This window comes from Brachionichthys hirsutus, chromosome 2 (genome assembly GCF_040956055.1).
Source record: "Brachionichthys hirsutus isolate HB-005 chromosome 2, CSIRO-AGI_Bhir_v1, whole genome shotgun sequence".
Classification (NCBI taxonomy): domain Eukaryota; kingdom Metazoa; phylum Chordata; class Actinopteri; order Lophiiformes; family Brachionichthyidae; genus Brachionichthys; species Brachionichthys hirsutus.
The window spans coordinates 15,782,662-15,804,441 of NC_090898.1; the positions used below are offsets into that span (position 1 = coordinate 15,782,662).

Consider the following 21,780-nt stretch of genomic DNA (forward strand, 5'->3'; position numbering starts at 1 on the left):
ATCAAAAATAACGGATAAGACATTTTGATTTGAACCTTTGCTTCTTTTATCCAGTGGCGACTCCGGGAGGAGCTGGGGGGGATTGAACCCCTCATTGTATTGTAACCCCGTATGTATTTATGTGGTGACAGTGGTTTGTGAACTGCAGTGAATTTACCTGTGAATTTGTTTTTGGTCAATGTGACTGAAAATGATCACAAATGGAAATAACGTTCACATTTTGTGTTCAATTAAGGGTGGGAGGGGTTGCCATGTCTGCACACTAAATGCAGCCTCCAGGACACTGATGTTTTTGTGGCATCAGGATCAGTAGTTGATTGTTCTTCATACTAACTTTAACAATCTGTGATCCTGCCAATAAGACCATCATAAATTATTGTTCTGCTAATTTGATTGTCTCCTCCTCTGTAGTTGTTTTTGTGGGAGGCAGAAGTTTAATGTCCTAAAAATGGACATTTGACAAAAAAGGCACGAGAGATGAATTTTTTTTCCCCACATCCATTTTATTCGTTTTTTTTGTCTTTGTTTTGCTTCACACGCTACGAGTAACATAAAGAAAGAAAGAGAGCATAACTCATAAATACTGAGATATGATAAAGGCATTTGATTTTTGAACCAACTGACATTCATTTCAAAGGCTCTCTCTGTCTGTGACTCAGAATATGATAATGTTTTTAACCATTTTTAACGTTTCCACACACATGAATCAGATTTAATTGAGGTTTTTGTCCTAATTTGCAGCTTGAATTAGAAACGCTGCCAGTCGCTCTGAGTCTGAGAGCAGGGTCAGTGTTTTTACGTTTTTAAAGAGGTCGACCCATTAATTAAGGTGAAAGGACCGTTTTACATCAGTTAACTTCTCCACATGAACTACTGAATGAAATGAAATATTGATCTCACCGTGATTAGCTTCTCAATAACAAGATTTACAAATTGATCACTTTCCTGAAGGTTGGTGTTTTTCAGGAGGGGGCATTTCATGGCTCCAAATGTTCCCTACTTTCTCTGCCTGCAGCTCCACGCAGACTTCTGGTTTACCTCATCAATACAGTGAGCCTATCCAGAGAGAGCCTCTCAGAAGTCTGACTAAACTGCAATCCCTATCAGACTAATCAATACACAGGACTGGAAAGTTACACAGTGAAGTCCACTATGATGTCTAAGTAGTGATTTCCAGATAGAAGTCCCCCAAACACCAGTCTGAATACCTCCAATGTGCACACAGAATGAATCAAGATAATCATTAGAAACCCCGAATAATATCTGATTATTGTCATTAGCAGGAGAGACACACCCCAGAATCAATAAAAGGCTTAACACCAAGTCTTGGATTGGACAACTCAAAGGTCAGGAATCGTTGTGAGGGTGGACGGCCTGTCAATCAATCCGGTTCAGCGTGTTCACGACCTGCCGAGACAACCAGACCAAAGTGTTACTGCCGTCTTTAGTCCACAGCTGGATCCTGTTTGTCCTCCAGATGAAAATAGAAACACTTTTCTGCTCACTGCCACGCCCACATTTCAACATTTGATCATTACAGCTTTCTCGTGTCATAGTTCCTTCTTTCAAACATTCTTCAAGTCTCCCTCAACTGATCTGAAAGAATCTGAAATCATGATCATCACTGAGTTCCGCCGCCAGGGGGCGGTATCTACCTTCCTACCGCTGACCTACAACAGACGCGGGATGCTGGACTGGATTGTGTTCTGGGTGACGTCAGAGATCACCCGTCAGCAGAAAACTCACCTATGGAGTCCAGACCATGGAGATGACGGGTGGGCTCTCAGGTAAGAACTTCATCATGTTAGAACTGCGTCTACGACCCCAACCATGACAAACCTGGAAGAGACAGACGGAGACGAAGTCAAGGCCTCGGAAGACCAGAAGCTGCTCCTGCGTCAACGTCCTTCTCTTTGATCGTCAACACGATCCATAATGGAACCCTGAACAGAAAGTTCTCTTGGGTCAATGTTCCATTTTCAGACGGTGACATAGAGGCATTCTGATCGACTACTTCTGTCTGGCAGCATTTCAGTGTTGGACTTAATGTCTCCTGTTGTTGTTTTTGCGCCACCCACAGGTGAAAAGTCATGAAGCGTGTCTCGATGATTTAAATTTGATTCTGAAGTGTTCCAGATGTGATTCAGAAAGAATCAAACGTGTCACAACTAGAAGAGCTGGAAGTCCAGCATCAGACGGACAATCTGTAAACTATTCTAGCGGCATTCTCATGAGACAATTTATCATTTCATCTAAATTAAATGAGAACTGAGAGAAAGGTGTGTCCTCAGCCGTGAATAACCGAGTGTGTGTTTTGAGGCGTACCGGGACGCATTCTTGGATACACAGTCTGACTTGGCAGTGCAGGTAGACGCTACCAGGGTGACCCGTGAACTGGAAAAATCTATAGGAGAAGGAGTTGGAGGTTCCGTTTCCATTTCCTGTCATGTTCACCGGAACGTCCTCAGTTGAGCCACAGCTGCCCACAAAAACACAAACAGATGACGCTAGAGCAAACAGAGCAGAATCATGCATGATGATAAACATACATGCAACATGCAAACACGTGGCTGCTTTACTGAAGCACTCTTCTTTTTGTACTTTATACATGTTACCATCTTTTTTTGTTACGTTTGCTTTTTCCCTCATTAAAGGGAGGTTTTTATTTTGTAATATATCGAGTCTTGATTAAATATGAATTTCCCTTCATATTTCCACTTTGTCTCTCGTCTCCTCCCGTCTTCTTCTCATAATATAATATATGCTGATCTCACCCAAATACAGCACTGCTGCCCCCTACAGGTGATCAGTACGTGACGACACAAGCGTAAAATTAAGAATTAAGATATTTAAAGAGCAGCTATACCAGACTGCCCCCTCCCCCCCCCCCCCCCCCCCCAGCCCACCACCGCTGAAAATCAACGGCAGCCAATGAGTTAAAGAACAACGTTTTCCTTTTAGACAATGAGTTCATTTTAGAGCTTTTATTTGTTCAGATTTAATTGAATTGATGCTCGACTTTGAGCCAAGTCCTATTTTACACAAGTCTACTTCTATGTGACCTTTTGACCTCTGGCCGCTGATGATTCCTCTCACCCGTCTGTGATCAGGTCGACTCTTGGAGTCACATCGGGAGACGGGTCACTGGTTGCCCAGCAGGACTCGGTGAACACAGCAACCCAAGCACCGTCCAGCCCAGAAGTGTAGATCTTCACAAAGATCTCATCATTCAGACTGACGTTGGCATTTCGTCCCAGAGGATTCAGGAAGTCTGAATCAGAGAAGGACTCCATGCTCAAAGTGTAGATCCATTCTCCAGATGTGAGGGTCACAACAACAGAGCTGTAGAGAACACACACACACACACACACACACACACACACACACATTTCCTTATACTTCTCACCTTCCCATGAATAATTTTCACAACACAAATTTAGACAAACTTTAACCCTCACTTGTCCAAGACTGTGAAACCGGATGTCTGGATCTCTGGATCAGCAAAGAAGCAGGAGAACTCAATGCTGAGTTCATCTTCTGTAGTGATGATTGCAGAGCTGTCGGAGTCACTGATGTTGTTTGTGACAACCAAGTTGAGGTCCTCATCGATCTACGAGGTGACAGGGATTCAGACGTTAAGTTGTTGTTTCCTCTCAGCGCACACAATAAGATGTCAGAATGTTGTCGGGCGTATCACAGGTGGAGGGACGACCAAAGTGACGGCGCCGCTTTAGACCCCGAAACAAGAAACCTCAAACACACCAAAGCAACAAGGCAGCGATGCTGGAAGCAGAGCCTGTCGGCCCAGCGAACCGGCGGACGACTGGAGATTAGCTGAGAAACCAAGGAGGAGGAAGCTGAAACCCAAACTGGAGCAAGATTCCAAATGAACCAATAGAAAGAGACACTGAGAAAAGAACTGTCCAATGACAGAAAGGACACGGAGGAGAACCCCCACCGTGGATACGGATCCACAGCGGTCGCCTTCATCATGGGTGAACGTCACCCAGTTGGTGGCCTCGTCCACCTGACCAGTGCAGGTGGGATCGTTGAGATGCAGAGCTCTGAAGTCAAAGCCCTGTTCCGTCAGGAGGCAACCGATCACAGTAACGGAGGCTGAGTTTGTGCTGTTGTCACACACTGGATCAAAGGCTGAACATCAAGCAGAACAGAGGAGTTAAAACGCTGCATGTACGACCGAGCGTGTTGCAGAGGAGACTCTACAGATGTTCACAGCACACATCTGGCCGGCCCTGCTCTCCTCACATTACTGCTCACTTTCACTAAAAGCTGCTGTGGAAGTGGAAACGAAAGGACCTGTTCTTATGGAGTAATAACTTCACCCTCAGGGAGACACAAGGGGAACAGAAACCTTGACAGAGAGACGTTCTAGAATGTGCTGCCGGTGACACGAATTCAACCGTCCGACTAAGATCAGCAGCAGCTCGGCTGAGAAAAGCGTCCAGCCTCTGAGGACCAGGACTAGAAGCTGTCGTACCGAAACCATCTGGTCTGGGGACTGAGGCCCGGCATCTGCAGCGTCTCTCACCAGAGGCTGTGTCCCCACAGAACTCCATATGAACACAGGCCTCACCTGGACAGAAGACATCATGGACATCTGAAAGACGGGGAGACAGAATGTTAGAGCATCAAGGTAAAGGACTCCTAAAAATTACACTGCTCTAAAACAGAGGTGTTTAGGGGGGGGGGTCTCACCGCAGCTGATCGCTGACCTCCAGTCTCCCAGTGCGTGACCATTCCGGATGCAGGCTCTGGCATAGGCCTCATGGAACGGACAGATGAAACCATCCAGTTGAGGATATTTGCACAAAGTTTCTTCGCACAGGGTTTCATAAGGTGCCGGGTCGATCGAGCCACAGGGGAATAAGGTGGAGTTGCCTAACATGGAACAGCTGTTCCACAGAGGAATAGAGGGAAAGAGGAATGAACGCAGCTCTTGTCTTCTACAACTGGGAATCAGCCTCCGTCTGGAACAGCTGAGGAAACTTCTCAGCACAGATTTATGTTCACACAAAGTCAGTTCCCCAAATGAAAGTATTGAGTTCAGGAGCGTTGATCTTCCATTTGTTCTCACGTTATATTAAACATGCAAATGAGCACAGACCTGATTCTTCATCTACTTACTCGCTTTTCACAGCAGGGCAGTCGATGGTATCGTCAGGAGCTTGACTTGTCATGTCCGTGCAGCTGGGGGGGGGGGGCACACAACACAAGGTCAGGACTATCAGCCTGCTCGGACTTCTGCCCGTAAACACAGCGACATTATTACAAGTCAAAAGATGGGGAACTTCACAAGAGGATCAAAGAACACTGAAGAGGAGGAAATGTTGATTGTTGTGGGACGAAGAGTTAATATTCATGTTGACGCTGCAGATGATGTCATTGGGTTTAAGTTCAAGGACTAAACGTTACAATCAATAGTATCAATGGGTGAAAGGGTGAAGTCTTACGCATCGGAAGCCGACTCAATCCTTGAGGCGCCGAGAGAAGTGGAATCTTGACAGAGACCAGACGCCATCGCTGCAGAACCTCCTTTAGACGTTAACAACAAAGTGTGAGTCGGATCCGTGTCAACGTTCAAAGTGAACATTCTCAATACCAGAGAGGATCAAAGGCTTATTTTATCATGACTGAGTGATGACTCGTGGATTTTACTGTCTGTACCTGTGTGGAAGATCTCAGCATATTGACCATTATAAAAAAGTTCAATGGTGGATCCATCAGCCGTGATGTTAACGCTGACACCCTCAGGACTCTGTGAGATCATCACACCCGGAGGTTCATTTGTGGAGTCTAGCTCTGAGCCGCCGCTCTGCATTACAGCAGAGAGACAGAAGGAAACACCGATTCAGACATCAAAACCACATCTGCTGACGTTTCTGCTTCCAGCGTCGCTGAGAGGACAGACGAGGATGGATCACATGACTGTGGCAGGAGCTTACCAGAACTCTCCCATCCCCCAAGAGATGAATAGTCTCATTCTGATCAGTGAGCATCAGGATCAATTCGTCCAAAAATGACGTATCATCACGTCGGCGCACCTTGAATTTCCCATTCATTGTTACGTTGGTAGCTGACAGCAGAGTGTACGTACACCGGTCCTCAACAGAATCAGGATTGCCGGAGAAGTCAATGACAGCAGGTCCGATCACATTGCAAAGGCCAGGAGAAACGCAACTGATGAAGGGGACAGACACAGAAACATCATCATGAACTGCAGCTGACAGATGTGTCCACCAGGGGGCTCTCAAACAAACAGCAGGAAGGACTAGTATTAGTTGTAGTGTTCCCAGGACTCTGGCTCTCATTGCTGCGTGTCTCACTGGTGTCATGAAGCCTCCTGCAGCATCACCCCAGGTAAATGCTGGTGACGGGAGCTTTGTGGGATTTATCAGCAGGTGTAGCCCTCAGGATTACCTTTATAAATGACACCATGTTCTGAACACCGAGTCTCCACTGCAGCAGAGGAGAACCGATCTGACCCATGAGGACCGATCTGGAACAAACTCCTCCCTCAAACCAAATCCTTTTCTGCAGCCGACCGATGAGACGACGCTGATTTCTAAAGTCTGTCTCAGGTTTGGAGTTTCATTTGAATTCTGATGTTCTCATTGTCTACAAATCTCACTGTTATGAGCTCATTCTGAAACAATATGATATGATATGATTTTGCTGTTTTTCTTTAAAAGTTTTCTATTGAAGAACCTACAAAGCAGATTTTTGCTCTTCGTGAAGATTCCTGAATAAACTTTAAGTTTAAAGAGTGTTCATCAGTTTGGACATCAACACAGACAGCTTGTCTTCTTAACGAGAAGGACACATATTTACCTGCCGTTATCGCAGATCTGCTGATTATCACATGATAACATTTCCTGTTCAACATCATCATTACAGATTATCGTTACGCAAGTTGTTAGGTCCGGTCCAGAAATGGCTTCACCAGGTAAAAAGGCTCGACCTTTAAAAAGGAGGGAAGATTACTCCAGATTAAAAAGTCACAGTTCACTTTTTAGCTCACACAGGATAAAAGTTTAACATGAACAAAAGCAACAACTGAGATTGATGGATCTGGAGATGATCTGTGGACTCAGTAGATTTACTGACCAGCAAAAACACATCTGCTAATTTCTTCAAAGTGTCTGACTCCACCAGTGAACGTTTCAAACAAGTCTTCTCCAGAAAATGAAAATGATAGTCTCTAGAAAACAACAAATACAAGTGATTCAGAATTCAGATAAATAAATAAAAACATATACACACATACACAGATGCATATTTTGTATATTACTCACATGTGTACTCATGTCTGGAATATTTACTGACACAGCTGATCTTGAGCCCATTTTAGCAAGAGTGAGGTCAACCTGGAAAGAGTTAACATCCAGAAAACATCAAGAGTAAAAAAAAACTCTGTTTGTGGCCAGATGTGATTTTATTTTGTTGTTAAACTGTTGATTTTATAGTTTTCTTGTTAAGAGACTGAATATACTCACAGGTTGTCCATCTACAACCGCAGAGAATATGTTCAAGCATTCAACATCATCCATGATGTTTGGCAGTCCAGTCCTGTATTCAGATATAGTCTGTTCGGTTGGTTGCAAGTCTACGTTCGTGAAAGTAAAAGAGAAACCAGTAACAGAAAAACACTCTTCAAAATAAGGGTCGGTGTCGCCATCAAAACAGATGTTCACACGGGGGAAGGGCGCCAGCTGTGAAAGACAAAGAGGTGCAGCAAGTTATAAACAATGACTTTTTAAAAAGGCTGCTGGTCATCATATTTAAACTCTCTGAGTCTCAAACAATGGCATGTTAGGTGTTATTGAATGTTGTATATAAAGGCTGGGGTAGAGTCCATGCTGGCATCAACTCAGACCCAACAAGCCGAACACAGAGTAGCAGAAGTTTCAGTCAGAGAATCAGCAGCACTTCATCCTCATGGTAGAACACGGACCTGTTATTTCACCATGGTGACACATTGTTCAGGTTTCCCTCTGTTTGAGCCACAGCAGCATAAATCCAGTTAAAACCTAGCCCCTCCCAGACCAGCCCCCACCCCTCCCTCACCCTAACCCACCCAGACCAGCCTCCACCCCTCCCTCACCCTAACCCCTCCCAGACCAGCCTCCACCCCTCCCTCACCCTAACCCCTCCCAGACCAGCCTCCACTCCTCCCTCACCCTAACCCACCCAGACCAGCCTCCACCCCTCCCTCACCCTAACCCCTCCCAGACCAGCCTCCACCCCTCCCTCACCCTAGCCCCTCCCAGACCAGCCTCCACCCCTCCCTCACCCTAACCCAGGCATGGGCAAACCCAGGCCCGGGGGCCATATCCGGCCCGTTGGTCTTTTTAATCCGGCCCGCCAAACTTGTCCAAATTATATTACATTAAATAAAATTGTACTATAATTAAACCTCATTCATTTGACCTTTTCCCTGTAATGCTACCTGTAAAAGGCCAAATCCTTTAATGCAATAGCTTTCATGTGTCATTTATATTAGCTCACACAAATACTCCATCCATCTGTTCTTGGTCCGGCCCCTCTGTCAAATTTTAGAACCTATTGTGGCCCGCGAGTCAAAAAGTTTGCCCACCCCTGCCCTAACCCCTCCCAGACCAGCCTCTCAACTGACCAGCTGCACCTCAGACATGTGACTGAACTGTGACCTGGACTTCATTATAATAAGAACATCAGGAGACCTGATTCTGCATTATTGAAGCATCAGTAAACCTTAGCTGTGTGATGTCAGTGAAAACGCACCATTTAGACATGGAGGATGTGTCCTTGTTGTACATTTAACATTCCCGTAGTTTGTGTACAGACTGTTTGTTATTCAAGGAGAGACTGGAGTCCAAAATGACAAAAAATATACATTATAAACAAAGTCCTGAAGTTTTCCACTTACAAAAGCAGCGTTGTATTCTCTTCCAAAATAGTTGATAGGACATGATGATATGTCCACAGGGGTGCGCCGACCTGCAGTAAACGGAGACATGAAAAAGGTCAGAACTGGAATCTCTTAGCCGTTTTACAAACAGAAAATACTGCACATTCACATTTTGAATTCATGAAGGGTTTTAATTAAACAGAGTTTGTTTCAGGCAGACATCAGGAAAATGGCCGACTATCAGCAATGTTCAGTCATTTGTTGCTGACGTGGGTTTGACATGCGCTCTTCAACACTGCTCGAGGGCAGAGGTTCAACATGATTGATGTGTGTGCATACCTGTTACCAGCCCAAGAAGGGACAGGATGAGCAGGAGGCGGAGCATGCTGGCTGTGACCAATCAGCTGGAGTCAGAGCTGAAAGACTTACAGAACAACATATTTGATTGACAGGAAGCTCCATTGAAAATGTGACAGTATTTCCTGATTAGTTAAAATAAAGACCAGCTCTCAATATGTCGTCTTTGTACTGTTTTCAGTGAAGGATTGGTGAAAAAAGATTTTAAAAATGACCACATTCATATCAGTAACCCCGAGGTCGGCTCACAGTGGTGAATGAACGAATGATTAATAATTAATAATAAATACAATGTTAGACGGGCAGCACGGAGTCGCAGTGGGAAACACGATTACAATTCTGATTACGATCATCTCGTCTTCAAGAAGATAAATGAAAGAATAAATATTAGACTTCGCTTTCAATTCATGAAATGAACAGAAGCAGTTAATTATTAATAGACTCATTAAATGTGTCTGATAGAATTTCTATAATCTGTTAATCACTTTAGTTTCCATATTATTTCAAATTATTTTGATAGATTTGACATTTCAGTTCAATTTAGTTTTATTTTTATAGCAACAATTCATAACAAAAGGTTATCTCAAGACACTTTCCAGGTAAAGCAGAGACAGACCTGCTCTTATTTGGCCCATTTTTGACCTCTGACAGAACCAAACCAGCTCCAGAATTTTGTGTTTGATGATTTATCTGTATTTTACTACTTCTTACTGTAATTAATACAAAGATAATCGATCATTAAATATAATGGCTGTTACTGCTTATGCAGATGTTCTCCATCTGATGTTGTCTGCACCTCGCTGAGCTAAGACAACACAGTGACTGATTCTTCATGTGATTCAAAACCCTCTGAGCTTCACCCTGTTGGTTTCACTTGATCTATTTTAATTTAACAGAAATATGTTCTTGTTTTTATTTTTTCTATTTAAAGATGTAAAAATCAGTTTCAAATGTATAGAGATGAAGAGACAGATGAGGAGGCTGCAAGTTGTCTTACCCTCTGAAAGGAGGATGACGAAGATGAAGGTCTGGAAAGTATTCAGGTAATGGATTGATTTGCCTCTTTCTCTCTCCCTGCATGGGGAATGTTGTCCTCTCTCTCTCGCTCTGTGTTTTTATGCTGTTCTTGACAGGATGTCAGAATGTGTGGAGGGTGGAGTCAAAAATGTTGACTCCACCCTCTTCAGAGGAAGTGACTCCGACCAGGTAGTTAATAAACAGCAGGTGAATCTAATGCTGGGTCAGTTGGTGTCCTGTTATAAACATGTCAGGGGGTCGTCTTTCAAGGTTCAAGAATGTGATTACTTTATTTATTCCAGAGGGCAGAGTGTTTCATCTGTCTGACCGGCTGGGTTGAGAGAGAGAGAGAGAGAGAGAAACAAGATGTATTGCGAAGCGATAGCAAGACAGAGACAGTGAGTGCAAGGACTGCAGTGTGTGGACCATTCCTTACGCAAGCGGATAATGTGAGTCCAACCTGCTTCAAAATATGAACGATACATGTAAACAGGGTCGTCAACAGACTTGCTGGGGCCCGGGACAAGCAGGAACCATATGGGCCCCTCCCACCCCCCGCAACCTATAATGCAGAGGACAACAAGTTAGATCTCACTCTGCTTTCTGGGTGAATCTATCGTCATGACGACCGGAGTGTTTTCATGAACAGGTTAGGGTGTGTTCTCTTTGTATCTTCAGTCTGGGTTCATTCCAACCTACAAACCGGTCATACTGCAGCTGCACCTGGATGTTAGGCACATGGTGTTCCTTTGCGAGTTCAGGAATCTACAGTCACTGCCTGAACAATGTTGAGTGACAGCCAACAGATACCTTTGACAGATTAATGACCATGTGACTGCTCTGACTTCAAGCTGGGTTTCTGCTGGAGGACGGCGTTGGGCAATAACAGAACCATTTTGTCCTGATGGCCTCGTTTGACCTTAAACACTCTCCTTTCAATTGTTACCCTCGCCGAAGGGGAGGCGAGGGTATTGCAATTGGGTCTGTTTGTCTGTTTGTCTGTCCACGTGCATAACTCAAAAACTAGTAACCCAATTTTTTACACAAGCAAAGTTCTGTCCGTGGGTCGGTCCTCCCCGAGAATGGCGTTGATCCGGATCTGGATCCAGATTCTAGAATTTTTTAAAGGATTCTTTAACATTGCGAGATAGGGCACTTTTTGACATTTTTCTAAATTTCTTCAAAACATATGGCGGTATGGATCTGAAAAAAAAATCACACATAAGTACTCCTTAAATAAAGGTCTATGACCATGACTAATTTCGGCCGGATCCGGATCCCAATCCGGATCTGAGAGCTAATTTTTTTTCTAAAATCGGCATTTTTCAGGAGTCCACCAAATTTGGTGTGCACACTCATAGTTCATTCTAGTTTGTTACAGTTGTAGTTGTATCTTTTCCCATTCCGGAGCAGCATGCTAGCGCAGATTTGGCCCCTTTGATCCGGAAGCCCTGTTTACTGTCTCACAAGATCGAATCGTCTATTGGAGGCGAGGGTCTGCAATCTCTGATTGTCTCTTGTTTGGTTCTGTTGTCAACTTCATTCAGTTCGGTGTGTTGTTTTTAATACGGAGGACAACAAATGAGCTTTTGACCTGTTTTTAGGGTGAATCTATCGTCATGACGATCGGAGTCTTTTCATAAACAGGTTAGGATGTGTTCTCTTTGTAGCTTCAGTCTGGGTTAACGGCAAAACAGAAACTATTCATACCAGAGCTGCTCTCACGCTAACAAAGTTCAGACGAATACCTGACAGGTGCGTCATAAACAGCTTCTAAAGACGTCAAACATAGTTTTGTGTCGTTTCTCGCAGTGACAGGACAATGAAGCTTTTGTGAAGGCAATTATTTGAAGATGAGTTAGGGTTAGGGTTAGGTTTAGGGTTTGAACATTCTTTGATGCCCATGCCCACCCACACTAACATTTAATATGTTCTATTTAAACATAAAGATGAACAGATGAGGGTACACATGTTGATGGTTCAGCCAGTAAGCCAGCGGGTCTTCAGATCTGGATTAGTCATGTGCCGCTGCACCCCACTGTAGCATCCGCTGTGGCAGTCCTTGCCCTCCTTACTTCAGGAGCATCACTGTCCAGACTGAGTTTCCCATGAATTAGTGCCTGAAAGACAAAAATGATGGGAATCATCATGAGTGAAAATTCATTTAATTATTAGGTTTAATAACTTTTTTCAGTCTGTCTGTTGCACACTTCAAAAATGACTCAGTGTGTCTTGGAATGAGGTGCAGAGGAAGTTTCTGCAGGCTGTGGGAACTGGACTGATGAGTGACAATTTAAAGTATCAGCTCAAGGCTTACCTGGATGATCCAGCAGTCACTGAGGATGTGCTGATAGCCAAGACAAATGAAGCAGCTAGCTAACATAGATACAGACAACATCTTTACATGCGCCATTGTTCTCCTGCACCGCATTCTGGGGTGTCTTGCTTCACAAACTCACAATCCTCACATGTCCGTCCGTCCGTTAGCAAGATAACTCCACGGACTACCCCAGCCAGGTTTGTCATTGTTCCAAGGAGAAACAGCTCGGGGCCGCGTGGTCTCAAAAAGACATTCGAATTCAATTCAATTCAATTCAGTTTAATTTATACAGCGCCAGATCACAACAGAAAGTCATCTCAAGGCACTTTACAGGATTATCAGGGAAAGACAGAACCCAACTTGACCCACAAGAGCAAGCACTCTGGCAACGGAGGCAAGGAAAAACTTCCCTTTAACAGGCAGAAACCTTGGACAGAACCTAGGCTCATGGTGGATGGTCATCTGTCTGACCGGCTGGGTTGAGAGAGAGAGAGAGAGAGAGAAACAAGATGTATTGCGAAGCGATAGCAAGACAGAGACAGTGAGTGCAAGGACTGCAGTGTGTGGACCATTCCTTACGCAAGCGGATAATGTGAGTCCAACCTGCTTCAAAATATGAACGATACATGTAAACAGGGTCGTCAACAGACTTGCTGGGGCCCGGGACAAGCAGGAACCATATGGGCCCCTCCCACCCCCCCGCAACCTATAATGCGGAGGACAACAAGTTAGATCTCACTCTGCTTTCTGGGTGAATCTATCGTCATGACGACCGGAGTGTTTTCATGAACAGGTTAGGGTGTGTTCTCTTTGTATCTTCAGTCTGGGTTCATTCCAACCTACAAACCGGTCATACTGCAGCTGTACCTGGATGTTAGGCACATGGTGTTCCTTTGCGAGTTCAGGAATCTACAGTCACTGCCTGAACAATGTTGAGTGACAGCCAACAGATACCTTTGACAGATTAATGACCGTGTGACTGCTCTGACTTCAAGCTGGGTTTCTGCTGGAGGACGGCGTTGGGCAATAACAGAACCATTTTGTTCCTGATGGCCTCGTTTGACCTTAAACACTCTCCTTTCAATTGTTACCCTCGCCGAAGGGGAGGCGAGGGTATTGCCAGTGGGCGTCGTTAGGCCTATTGAAGCCCCCCTAAAATATTCTTAAGCCCCCCTAAATAATTTTGGGTTGTTTTATAAAAAAAAAAATTCTTTTTTTTGTTTTTTTGTTCAGTGACCAAAAAATGCCGACATATTCTATTAAAGCCGCCAGAATATATGTTTAAAAACATGTAACCTGTCATTATTTACTTAAATCTGATCATGAATCAGTTACCCCTCACTTCATGACGTAAGGTAGAGAACCCGTTCCACCTGTTCCTATAGAGAATGCCCACATCACTGAAACTCCAGTCCACGTTTTCCCTGTGGCCGCGCTACTTGTAGGACGTCGGTCCCTGCAGCGTGTTTGAACCACACAGAACATAAGAGAAGAGCTTTAGGAGAAGAACATGAACGGATGGATGAAGAATGGATAAAATAAAGTTTTTCAACAAAGTACGTTTATCACTGCTGGTAGTAACATTTAGTTAGTGTTTGACACACTTAAGGGAAACGCACAGACGCATTAGCCATGGAGCTATGAGAGAACCACAGCCCTGTGCCACGCCCACATTCTCCCTGAATCAGGGGCACAGACCCGTAGAACCTGGAGGAACCTGCAGGTTCACGCACTGAATAGAACTCAGACACAGTGAAGAGAGAGTTACTTTTCCCTTGTGTGGATAGGATGATAGCTTGAGTTCAGATTCTGCAGTAGATGCAGAGCTACTAAAAGGCATCCAGCATGCAGGCCTGAATGTGAGAACTTCTTGAGTGGATCACAATTGAATGAACTCCAGCCTGAAAACAGAGGAGGTTCTGGTGGCCAGAAAACAGAGGCTGGATGTTCTCCCAAAGATATATTGTCTGTGCACAACCTCCTTGATTCAGACATGTTTCCCTCTCTGAAGGTTCTACCCAAGTTGCCCTAACAGTTCCCGTAAGCAGCTGCTCATGTGAAAGGTCCTTTAGTGCACTGCGTCGGTTGCACTGCGTCGGTTGCACTGCGTCAGTTGCCCTGCGTCGGTTGCCCTGCATCGGTTGCCCTGCATCGGTTGCCCTGCGTCGGTTGCACTGTGTCGGTTGCATTCCTGGCTGCATCAAACGAGCCAGAAAAGACTTCACAGTCTTGCAGTCATTGAAGAAGACGAGCTTCAGAATCACAACAGAGAGATCGACTCTTAGAAACAGACGCATTCTTTGATGCTTCCATCCACCAAGTAACTTGTAATATGTCAGACAGACAGGCTGGATGAAGCTCTACGGAATGGATTCAGTTCTGAGGCTTCACGTATTGTATTGAACCGTTTCGGTTCTGCGTTTTTGGTTCGGTCCAATTGCGTAACGTTTCAGTTTTATTCATTTTCTCCTCATTAAATTTATTAGGAGCGATCAAAGCGCTCCGCCCCGAAACTAAAGTTCTGGGCGAGTTTCCGCACGGACGCTTCTGAGCGTCGGACAGAGGGAGGGAGGTGCGCACATAGCAAAACGAGCAAAGCTCGCTCTGCTGCTAGTGGGCGGGGTTTTCTCCTCTGCTGTCATGACAACCAGATCTGCGCTTTCTGAGGAAATTGTGGATATTAGTTCATCTTTTTAGCCAAAACCTTTAAGCTTTAATAGTTAGTTACATTTGTTATAGTCAGGCTGCTGCTTAGTGTTCAAAGTTCACAGTTTTAACTTGTTTATTCAGTTTTAAGATTAAATTGTTACAATTAGTTTTAAAAACTCAGTCTGATTCATTTAAAATATCAACCAAATGGGTGTCTTATTTATACAAATTCTATTGTTTGCAATTTTTTATTTTTACAATTAAAGCATTTTAAGTAAATTCTTCCAGCTTTTCTTTTGTACCAAAAATGAACCGAACCAAAATTATTTTTTAGGGCACCGTCACACCCGAATGAATTGGTACAGCATATGATCAGCACACTATAACTGGATACTTAGTTTGCGTAGGTTCATTATTAGCCTGCATCAGGTTGAAGCAACACTTTCTGCGACTTGTTTGCTAAATGCCAAAAAGAAAAAGTAGTTTTCCACCTTGTCGTAGCCCGATGACAGGAATTGGTCTTGATATTGTCATCTTTTAATTTACGCCCAGAAGGCTAAAACTTCAAAGAGACAAAGCGAGGGAGCTACAGCACAGCTGGCGATGTTTATATTCAGAATGCCCCAAACATTCAAATAAGGGGGAAAAAAATACACACAATAAGGAAAATGTACTAAAATTTAATCATTCATAAAAGCTGGAAAATCATCTGTGACAGCAATATTAGAGTTGGTTTAGTACAATATATTTTCAGCCTCGAGACAAATCAGCACACACACCATTTCCCCCATCGGTCTATAAAATACTAATTTCCTTAGCTTTATTATGCAAAAACTGAAGTAGAATATATTATGGGAAATATGGAAGGCTTGCAGCGTTCAATATAAAACAAAGTCACTTGGGAAAGATGTTATCTCATCAATACACATCCTTGTAAGTAGAGCGAGAAACGCACGGACAGTAATGCACCTTTGTTGATACCGTTCGTGCAGGAAGGTCCACATTTCACGCTTTCCTTTGCAAACGTATCGTCACAATATGCCAAAGATCGAGGTTACTTTTAACAAAGCGCTTTAGTTCCCATATATGGATTTAAACCCACGGACTCTTCTTTTACACCAATATTTCTAAAAGAAGGGTACCCCGGGGAAGAAAGACAAAACACGGAGCTGTCGTCGGCATGAGAACAGAAAATAAAAAGTGGATTCCTTTGCCCTCGAGAAGCTGCCGAGGCTCTGAAGGAGATCATCTTGAGATTATGTGCCGTCTCCTGTCATTTCGCGAGTGGTGAAGTATCTGGAGAGGACTTGGGATGCTGGCACGATCCACTGGGAAACGGTTAATCGTTACAAGTTTCTGAAAGCAGGGAAAATAGAATGAAGGTCATTAAAGTGTGAAAGCAGAGATTCTCCTCCGCTACAGCTTGTTTAGGTAAAATGAAGAGCCTTTTTTTTATGGAATGATTCCTCTGAAACGCAAGGGAATTCAGGAAACTGGTTCACGGTCAAAAGTTTCCATCCATGATTTAAACTACCGCCACAGAGCACAGGATGCGACCGGGGGGGAGGGGGGGGGACGACGACGACGACTTCCTCTTTGTGAAAGAGGAAATATTTGAATGCCACATATGCCGAGGTTAGTTCATTGGAAAGAAATACTTTGGCTGGCTGGGGCGAGCCTGTGGAGAACAAACAACGGCTCAGCCTCAAGAAAAATAAATTCAAGAAATCATCTGCGGAACTAAATATAAACGGCACACCCTGGAAGTAGAACACAAATCCAAAAAGGCTGTTAAATACGACTAGGTCTCGTGTGATATTTAGTGTAAGATAGCATTTATAGAACAGTGCATTGAAGTTACACACCTCCAACAGCAGGTGGAGCCAAAATATCAACAAAAGGGCGAGCGACACAACATTACAGAAACTGTGACCCTAAAAACGTCGTTTAACCCCAACGTGGTTCAGCGACGGCCCAGGAGCGCCGCGCCGCGCCGCGCCGCGCGTAGCCGGAGCCGTTCCCGGGCCGACGCCCACTCACCTGGCCTGGAGCTGCTGCGGGAGAGCGTTTTAGAGCAGTGCGCAGTTCCCCTTCTTTTTTGTCTTCTTTTCCATCGGCGTTTTTCTGTTGATCTGTCGCACCAGATCGTAGAAAATCTGGAACGCAACGAGAGCCCGGGTGAAACCTCGGCGTGGCGGCGGCTCCGCGTGGCAGCAGGGGGGCGCCACCCACCTCGTTAACGTTGATCTTTGACTTCGCCGAGGTCTCTAAAAAGGCACAGTTGCACCACTGGCGAGCCAGGTTCTGACCCTGATCCTTGCCAACCACACGCTCGTCCTCCAGGTCGCATTTGTTCCCCACCAGGATCATGGGAACCTTGACAGGAATACTCTTTCATCAACCGGGAAACGTTTCCTCAACGAACGCAGGTTCACGCGACCCCTGACCTAACGAAGCAGGTCGCGTGAACCTCAGAGAGGACAATGCTGCATTCGACGCGTTTAACATCCTCCTCTGCGTTTAGCTCACGTCATCGGTATCCTTCACTCGCAGGATCTGTTCCCGGAGGTCCGCCAGGTCGTTGAACGTCGACTGCGCCGTGATGGAATAGACCAACGCGAAGCCTTGGCCGTTCTTCATGTACAGGTCCCTCATGGCCGTGAACTGTTCCTGTAAGAACGGCAGCGGAGCGGAGACTCAATCGGCAGCCCGTCGGGACTCGCGCTGCGGGACCGCCCGGCGCTCCCGAGTCCACTCACCGTCCCGGCCGTGTCGAGGATCTCCAGCATGCACTGCTGCCCGTCCACCTCGACTTGCTGTTGGAGAGAAGGGCCGGGTTTTATACGCCGACGGAAGAACTTAAAGCAGCCGATCGGTCGAAGGAGGTGCCTTCTGAAGCCTACCTTCCTGTAGGAGTCTTCTATTGTGGGGTCGTACTTCTCCACAAATATGCCTTGCACAAACTGGACCGTCTGAAATGGATGAATAACACAAGGAGTTACGTCGACAGTCGCTGGAGCAGAAGCCTCGTTCCAAATCCAAAGTAAGATAGAAACACACACATGAGCGAGCCCCAGAGTCCCACGTCACTCACCAGCGCCGATTTGCCCACTCCTCCTGATCCCAGCACCACTAGCTTGTACTCGCGCATGGTGGGCAGCTTCACTGGACGGCACAGGGGTCTGTCAGGAAGAGCAGGGAATGGCAAAGGAGCTTCGCGTCACTTTCTGAAGCCCAAGTCTCATAACGAATAGCATCTGAAGCGGTATGCTAGTCCATAAAGTCACTGCTCAGTGTGGTTGGGGGGGGGTCTCCAGTCGACGCCATTTTACCGGGAGGATAACCAAACTACAGGATTATTTGACTGAAAGATTTTTTTCACCAGGAGGCATCGCCACCAAAAACAAATCAAGTTTGTTTAGCTGCTCTCAGTTAGCATTTAGCCATCACTCAAAGACAGACTTTATTACGACACGTCTCAATATATATCAAACAAGTTCTTATTTTCTGGGAGCCTATAGGAATCTGTTTGGATTAAGCCCCAGGTGGCCACTTGAGGTACTGCGGGTTTTGGAGCTTCCTTCTCCAGCTTTCTCGGTTAACGCCCCGTCAGCGCAGCATCTCTGCTGACACCAGCAGACAGAAATGTTTCCCCTCTGCCAATAAACAGGCTCCGCTTCCCTCCCACTACCACGGGACGTCAGATGTCATTACAACAGGGGTGTCGCCTTTAAAAGAGGAAGAAAATACATCGAGAAGCACCGAAGGAAACCACAGACAGGCCATTATAGCAAAGACTCTCAGTATACTGCAGTGCCGTGGAATAAGAAAGGAAAATGGGAACGCAGTACGTTAGAGTTTCAATCCAACAACCAGCTTCATCTCATTTTGGAGAGTAATCCATCATCATCATCGCTATCAGGCTGACGGTTTAGAAAGCTTACGTGACCTAGAAAATATTTGCAGTCTGAGAATGGCCGTGCGTAACGAGACTCTTCACTTCCCAAGGATCAGACCTGACGAGAGAAATGTCACATAATCCCGGTGAAGATGCCGAATCTGTGGTCTTTGAACAGATTTAACAAAACGTGAACGTAAAATGAAAGATTGTCCACCGAGATATCAAATGAAGGAAATTTTTCAAGATAATGCTCCGAAGCAAAGCATGAAATACGTAATTCATAAAACAAAATCTTTGGGAATAACAACCACAGAATACGACTATTCATCATCTGGCGCGTTCAAGGAGCGGCATTTTGAAAGCTAATCTGAAATGCAAATGCCGCCTTCATCTGATGTACAAATGTCAGAGGGAGGGGAGAAGCGCGGCGAAATCTCATCTGAGAACCTCTTTGAATCCACTTATCCTTGGTCTGCCGGGCATTTCTCAAACATTGACGCTAACAATACACAAAACACTCAGTCACGCTTGACTCGCATTTGCAATGCTAACTACAATGTATGCAACCCACGGTGGCGTGCTACAAAGAGCCGTTGTACCGACCCTCCTCTACTCGAGCGCACCACGCAAACAGAAAATGGAGATCAGAGGGTGCATGCGAGACAACTGCACCGAAATGACCAGGAAGAGGGGGCGTGTCTAAGGCCGACACGAGCCTGGTGTATTTGGTAAGCTAAATATGTACACAAAGCCTCGACATCAGATAAGAAAGCTTTATTTCTGATTGGATACGGGCTCAGCCTCAAACGTTTAAGGTACCGTACACTCGGGCTAACAGCCTCCACAGTACAACAAAATGAGTTTCACATTTATGAACGTGAAAACATCTCGACCTACTATATACACGGCGGCTGCAGATGGTAACTCCCTTTAAATCTGCATCTGGGGCCGAGGGGAGCCGGCAGATCCTCGGGTACGCTGGTGTCAGGGTGCGGAGTGATGGGTGGGAGCCGGAATTCTAGGCGACACCCAAATGGCAGAGGAGGATTCCTACCCTAAAAAATAGAGCAAATATTGACGCGTCAACATTCAGAGCAGCACTGAATTACTGGTGTACGTAATAGGATTAACCTTCTCATGCAATGTCAAGGATGATGGCGGGGAAGAAGAATCCTTTAATTAGATCTGCAGCAAAATTGAACGGGATCTATTCTGACCAATCCTCCAACCAAAGTTCATGGAGTCCTTTCTTTTTTTTTTACAATTCTTCTAAAAACAATTAACAAGCAAACAAATGGGATTAAAAATAAACTATTTTTCAGAATTAAATAGTACGAGGCGAGTTTACACTGGAGACCAAGAAGAATTAAATTAAATTCATTCCCTCTGTGTTCAGTCAGTGCGTCGATGATGCGTTTTTGAGGGATGACTTTTTCTGTTGCCAGCTTCGGTGTCTGGAGGGCGACTTTTAACAAAAACACCTGTTGCTGACCGACGTAGAAAAAAGTTAAAAGCGTAAATAACATGAATCTGCAACATTAATCACGTTTTTGTGGATAAATCCGGTTTTGTCTGCAGCGCAGTTCAACAGGCACAAAATAAATCTCTTGTCAGAACCAGAAGGGGGTAAATGGAACTAAAAACAAATACATACATCAAAAAGTCCATCTCGACTTTATAACCTGTGCGGTAAAAGTCGTTTTTGGCGGTGACAGAGAGTCAAACGAACTTGTTTTCGTGACAACTTGTAACGTTAGCATAGCTTGTTTCGAGAGGAAAGGGTGTGGCTATTAGTTTCCTAATGCTAAAGAACGCGATTCACTATCGTTAAAAATGATAAAAGATGACAATATTAACGCGCAAACACATAAAACTTGGACTTTGACTAGTCGGTTACGATAAAAGTAAAAATAGCTTCTTTACGACGAGCTCATAACTTCCCAACCCAGATGTTATCATTAAGCTAGCAGCGCCTCTACCGGGGATCCCGTCTATGGGTGTTAGCCGGAAAATATATAGCAGGGTGTGGAGGGGGAGAACACCGAGTGAAATAGAACTAGCTTAGTCAGAAACCAAGGAGAACTTACATTTTAACTTTACGTTTTGTCCGACTAACAAGCAGCTCGATTTTAAGTTGCGAAACGGGCCACGGAACTGTTTCGCAAGCAGTTTCGGCTAATAAGTTAGTTAGCTACTTAGCATTGGGCTGAATCAAAGCTCGTTCGGCTTTTCCGCGTTCCGTTTGAGGTTCGACACCGTAGTCGGGGTTCCGTTAGTCGATATTCTACCAAAACAAATGAGCCGCTACTAACTATCACTTCAACCACAACCCGTGTTTGTATCGACAAGTCGTTATTTGGTCATTAGCTCCCGTTAGCTACTCAAACCAGTCACCGATGTTAGCTTGCAAGCTAAGCTATTTGGCCCATAAGAATAATTTCGCTTGAGATGAACCGGAAGTCATATTTGTAAATCACTAGGGGGAAAATATAATGTTTTATTTGACTAACGAAGTTGCAACACGGATGATTAGCCGATAAATTGCTAATTTCCATTAGAGACTTACCGTGTTCCGCTATGTGTGCGCTAAAATCACACTGGCTGAATGTACGGAAGAGTCGGTGCCGC

General features: G+C 44.9%; 2 protein-coding genes across 2 annotated transcripts; both read right to left on the reverse strand.

The window, feature by feature from the left end:
• Window positions 1–496: 496 nt before the first annotated feature.
• LOC137898887 (uromodulin-like) lies at window positions 497–7,525 on the reverse strand. Its single transcript, XM_068742945.1, has 13 exons — window positions 7,515–7,525; window positions 6,063–6,198; window positions 5,686–5,833; window positions 5,472–5,553; window positions 5,146–5,208; window positions 4,717–4,913; window positions 4,499–4,618; window positions 3,959–4,152; window positions 3,459–3,610; window positions 3,097–3,342; window positions 2,326–2,479; window positions 1,747–1,839; window positions 497–1,407 (listed from the first exon to the last, which is right to left on the reverse strand). Exons 1-12 carry the CDS (start codon window positions 7,523–7,525, stop codon window positions 1,747–1,749), a joined length of 1,596 nt encoding a protein of 531 aa, XP_068599046.1. The 3' UTR covers window positions 497–1,407.
• Window positions 7,526–15,915: 8,390 nt separating this feature from the next.
• LOC137907836 (ras-related protein Rap-1A) lies at window positions 15,916–21,750 on the reverse strand. Its single transcript, XM_068752194.1, has 9 exons — window positions 21,719–21,750; window positions 20,050–20,207; window positions 18,346–18,433; window positions 18,155–18,223; window positions 18,011–18,067; window positions 17,781–17,921; window positions 17,484–17,627; window positions 17,292–17,407; window positions 15,916–16,607 (listed from the first exon to the last, which is right to left on the reverse strand). Exons 3-8 carry the CDS (start codon window positions 18,400–18,402, stop codon window positions 17,321–17,323), a joined length of 555 nt encoding a protein of 184 aa, XP_068608295.1. The 5' UTR covers window positions 18,403–18,433; window positions 20,050–20,207; window positions 21,719–21,750; the 3' UTR covers window positions 15,916–16,607; window positions 17,292–17,320.
• Between the last annotated feature and the right edge of the window lie 30 nt (window positions 21,751–21,780).

Bases quoted from the DNA above. Each gene is read 5' to 3' on its own strand.
- LOC137898887 (XM_068742945.1), bottom strand. The intron at 5,834-6,062 runs GTGCGCCGACGT...GCTGTAATGCAG, and splicing joins CAATGAATGGGAAATTCAAG to AGCGGCGGCTCAGAGCTAGA. The intron at 4,914-5,145 runs GTAAGTAGATGA...TCTGTGGAACAG, and splicing joins TGCCCTGCTGTGAAAAGCGA to CTGTTCCATGTTAGGCAACT.
- LOC137907836 (XM_068752194.1), bottom strand. From the start codon at position 18,402: ATGCGCGAGTACAAGCTAGTGGTGCTGGGATCAGGAGGAGTGGGCAAA. The intron at 18,224-18,345 runs GTGAGTGACGTG...CATCCATTTCAG, and splicing joins GAGTGGGCAAATCGGCGCTG to ACGGTCCAGTTTGTGCAAGG. The intron at 17,628-17,780 runs GTGAGCTAAACG...ATTCCTGTCAAG, and splicing joins GAGTGAAGGATACCGATGAC to GTTCCCATGATCCTGGTGGG.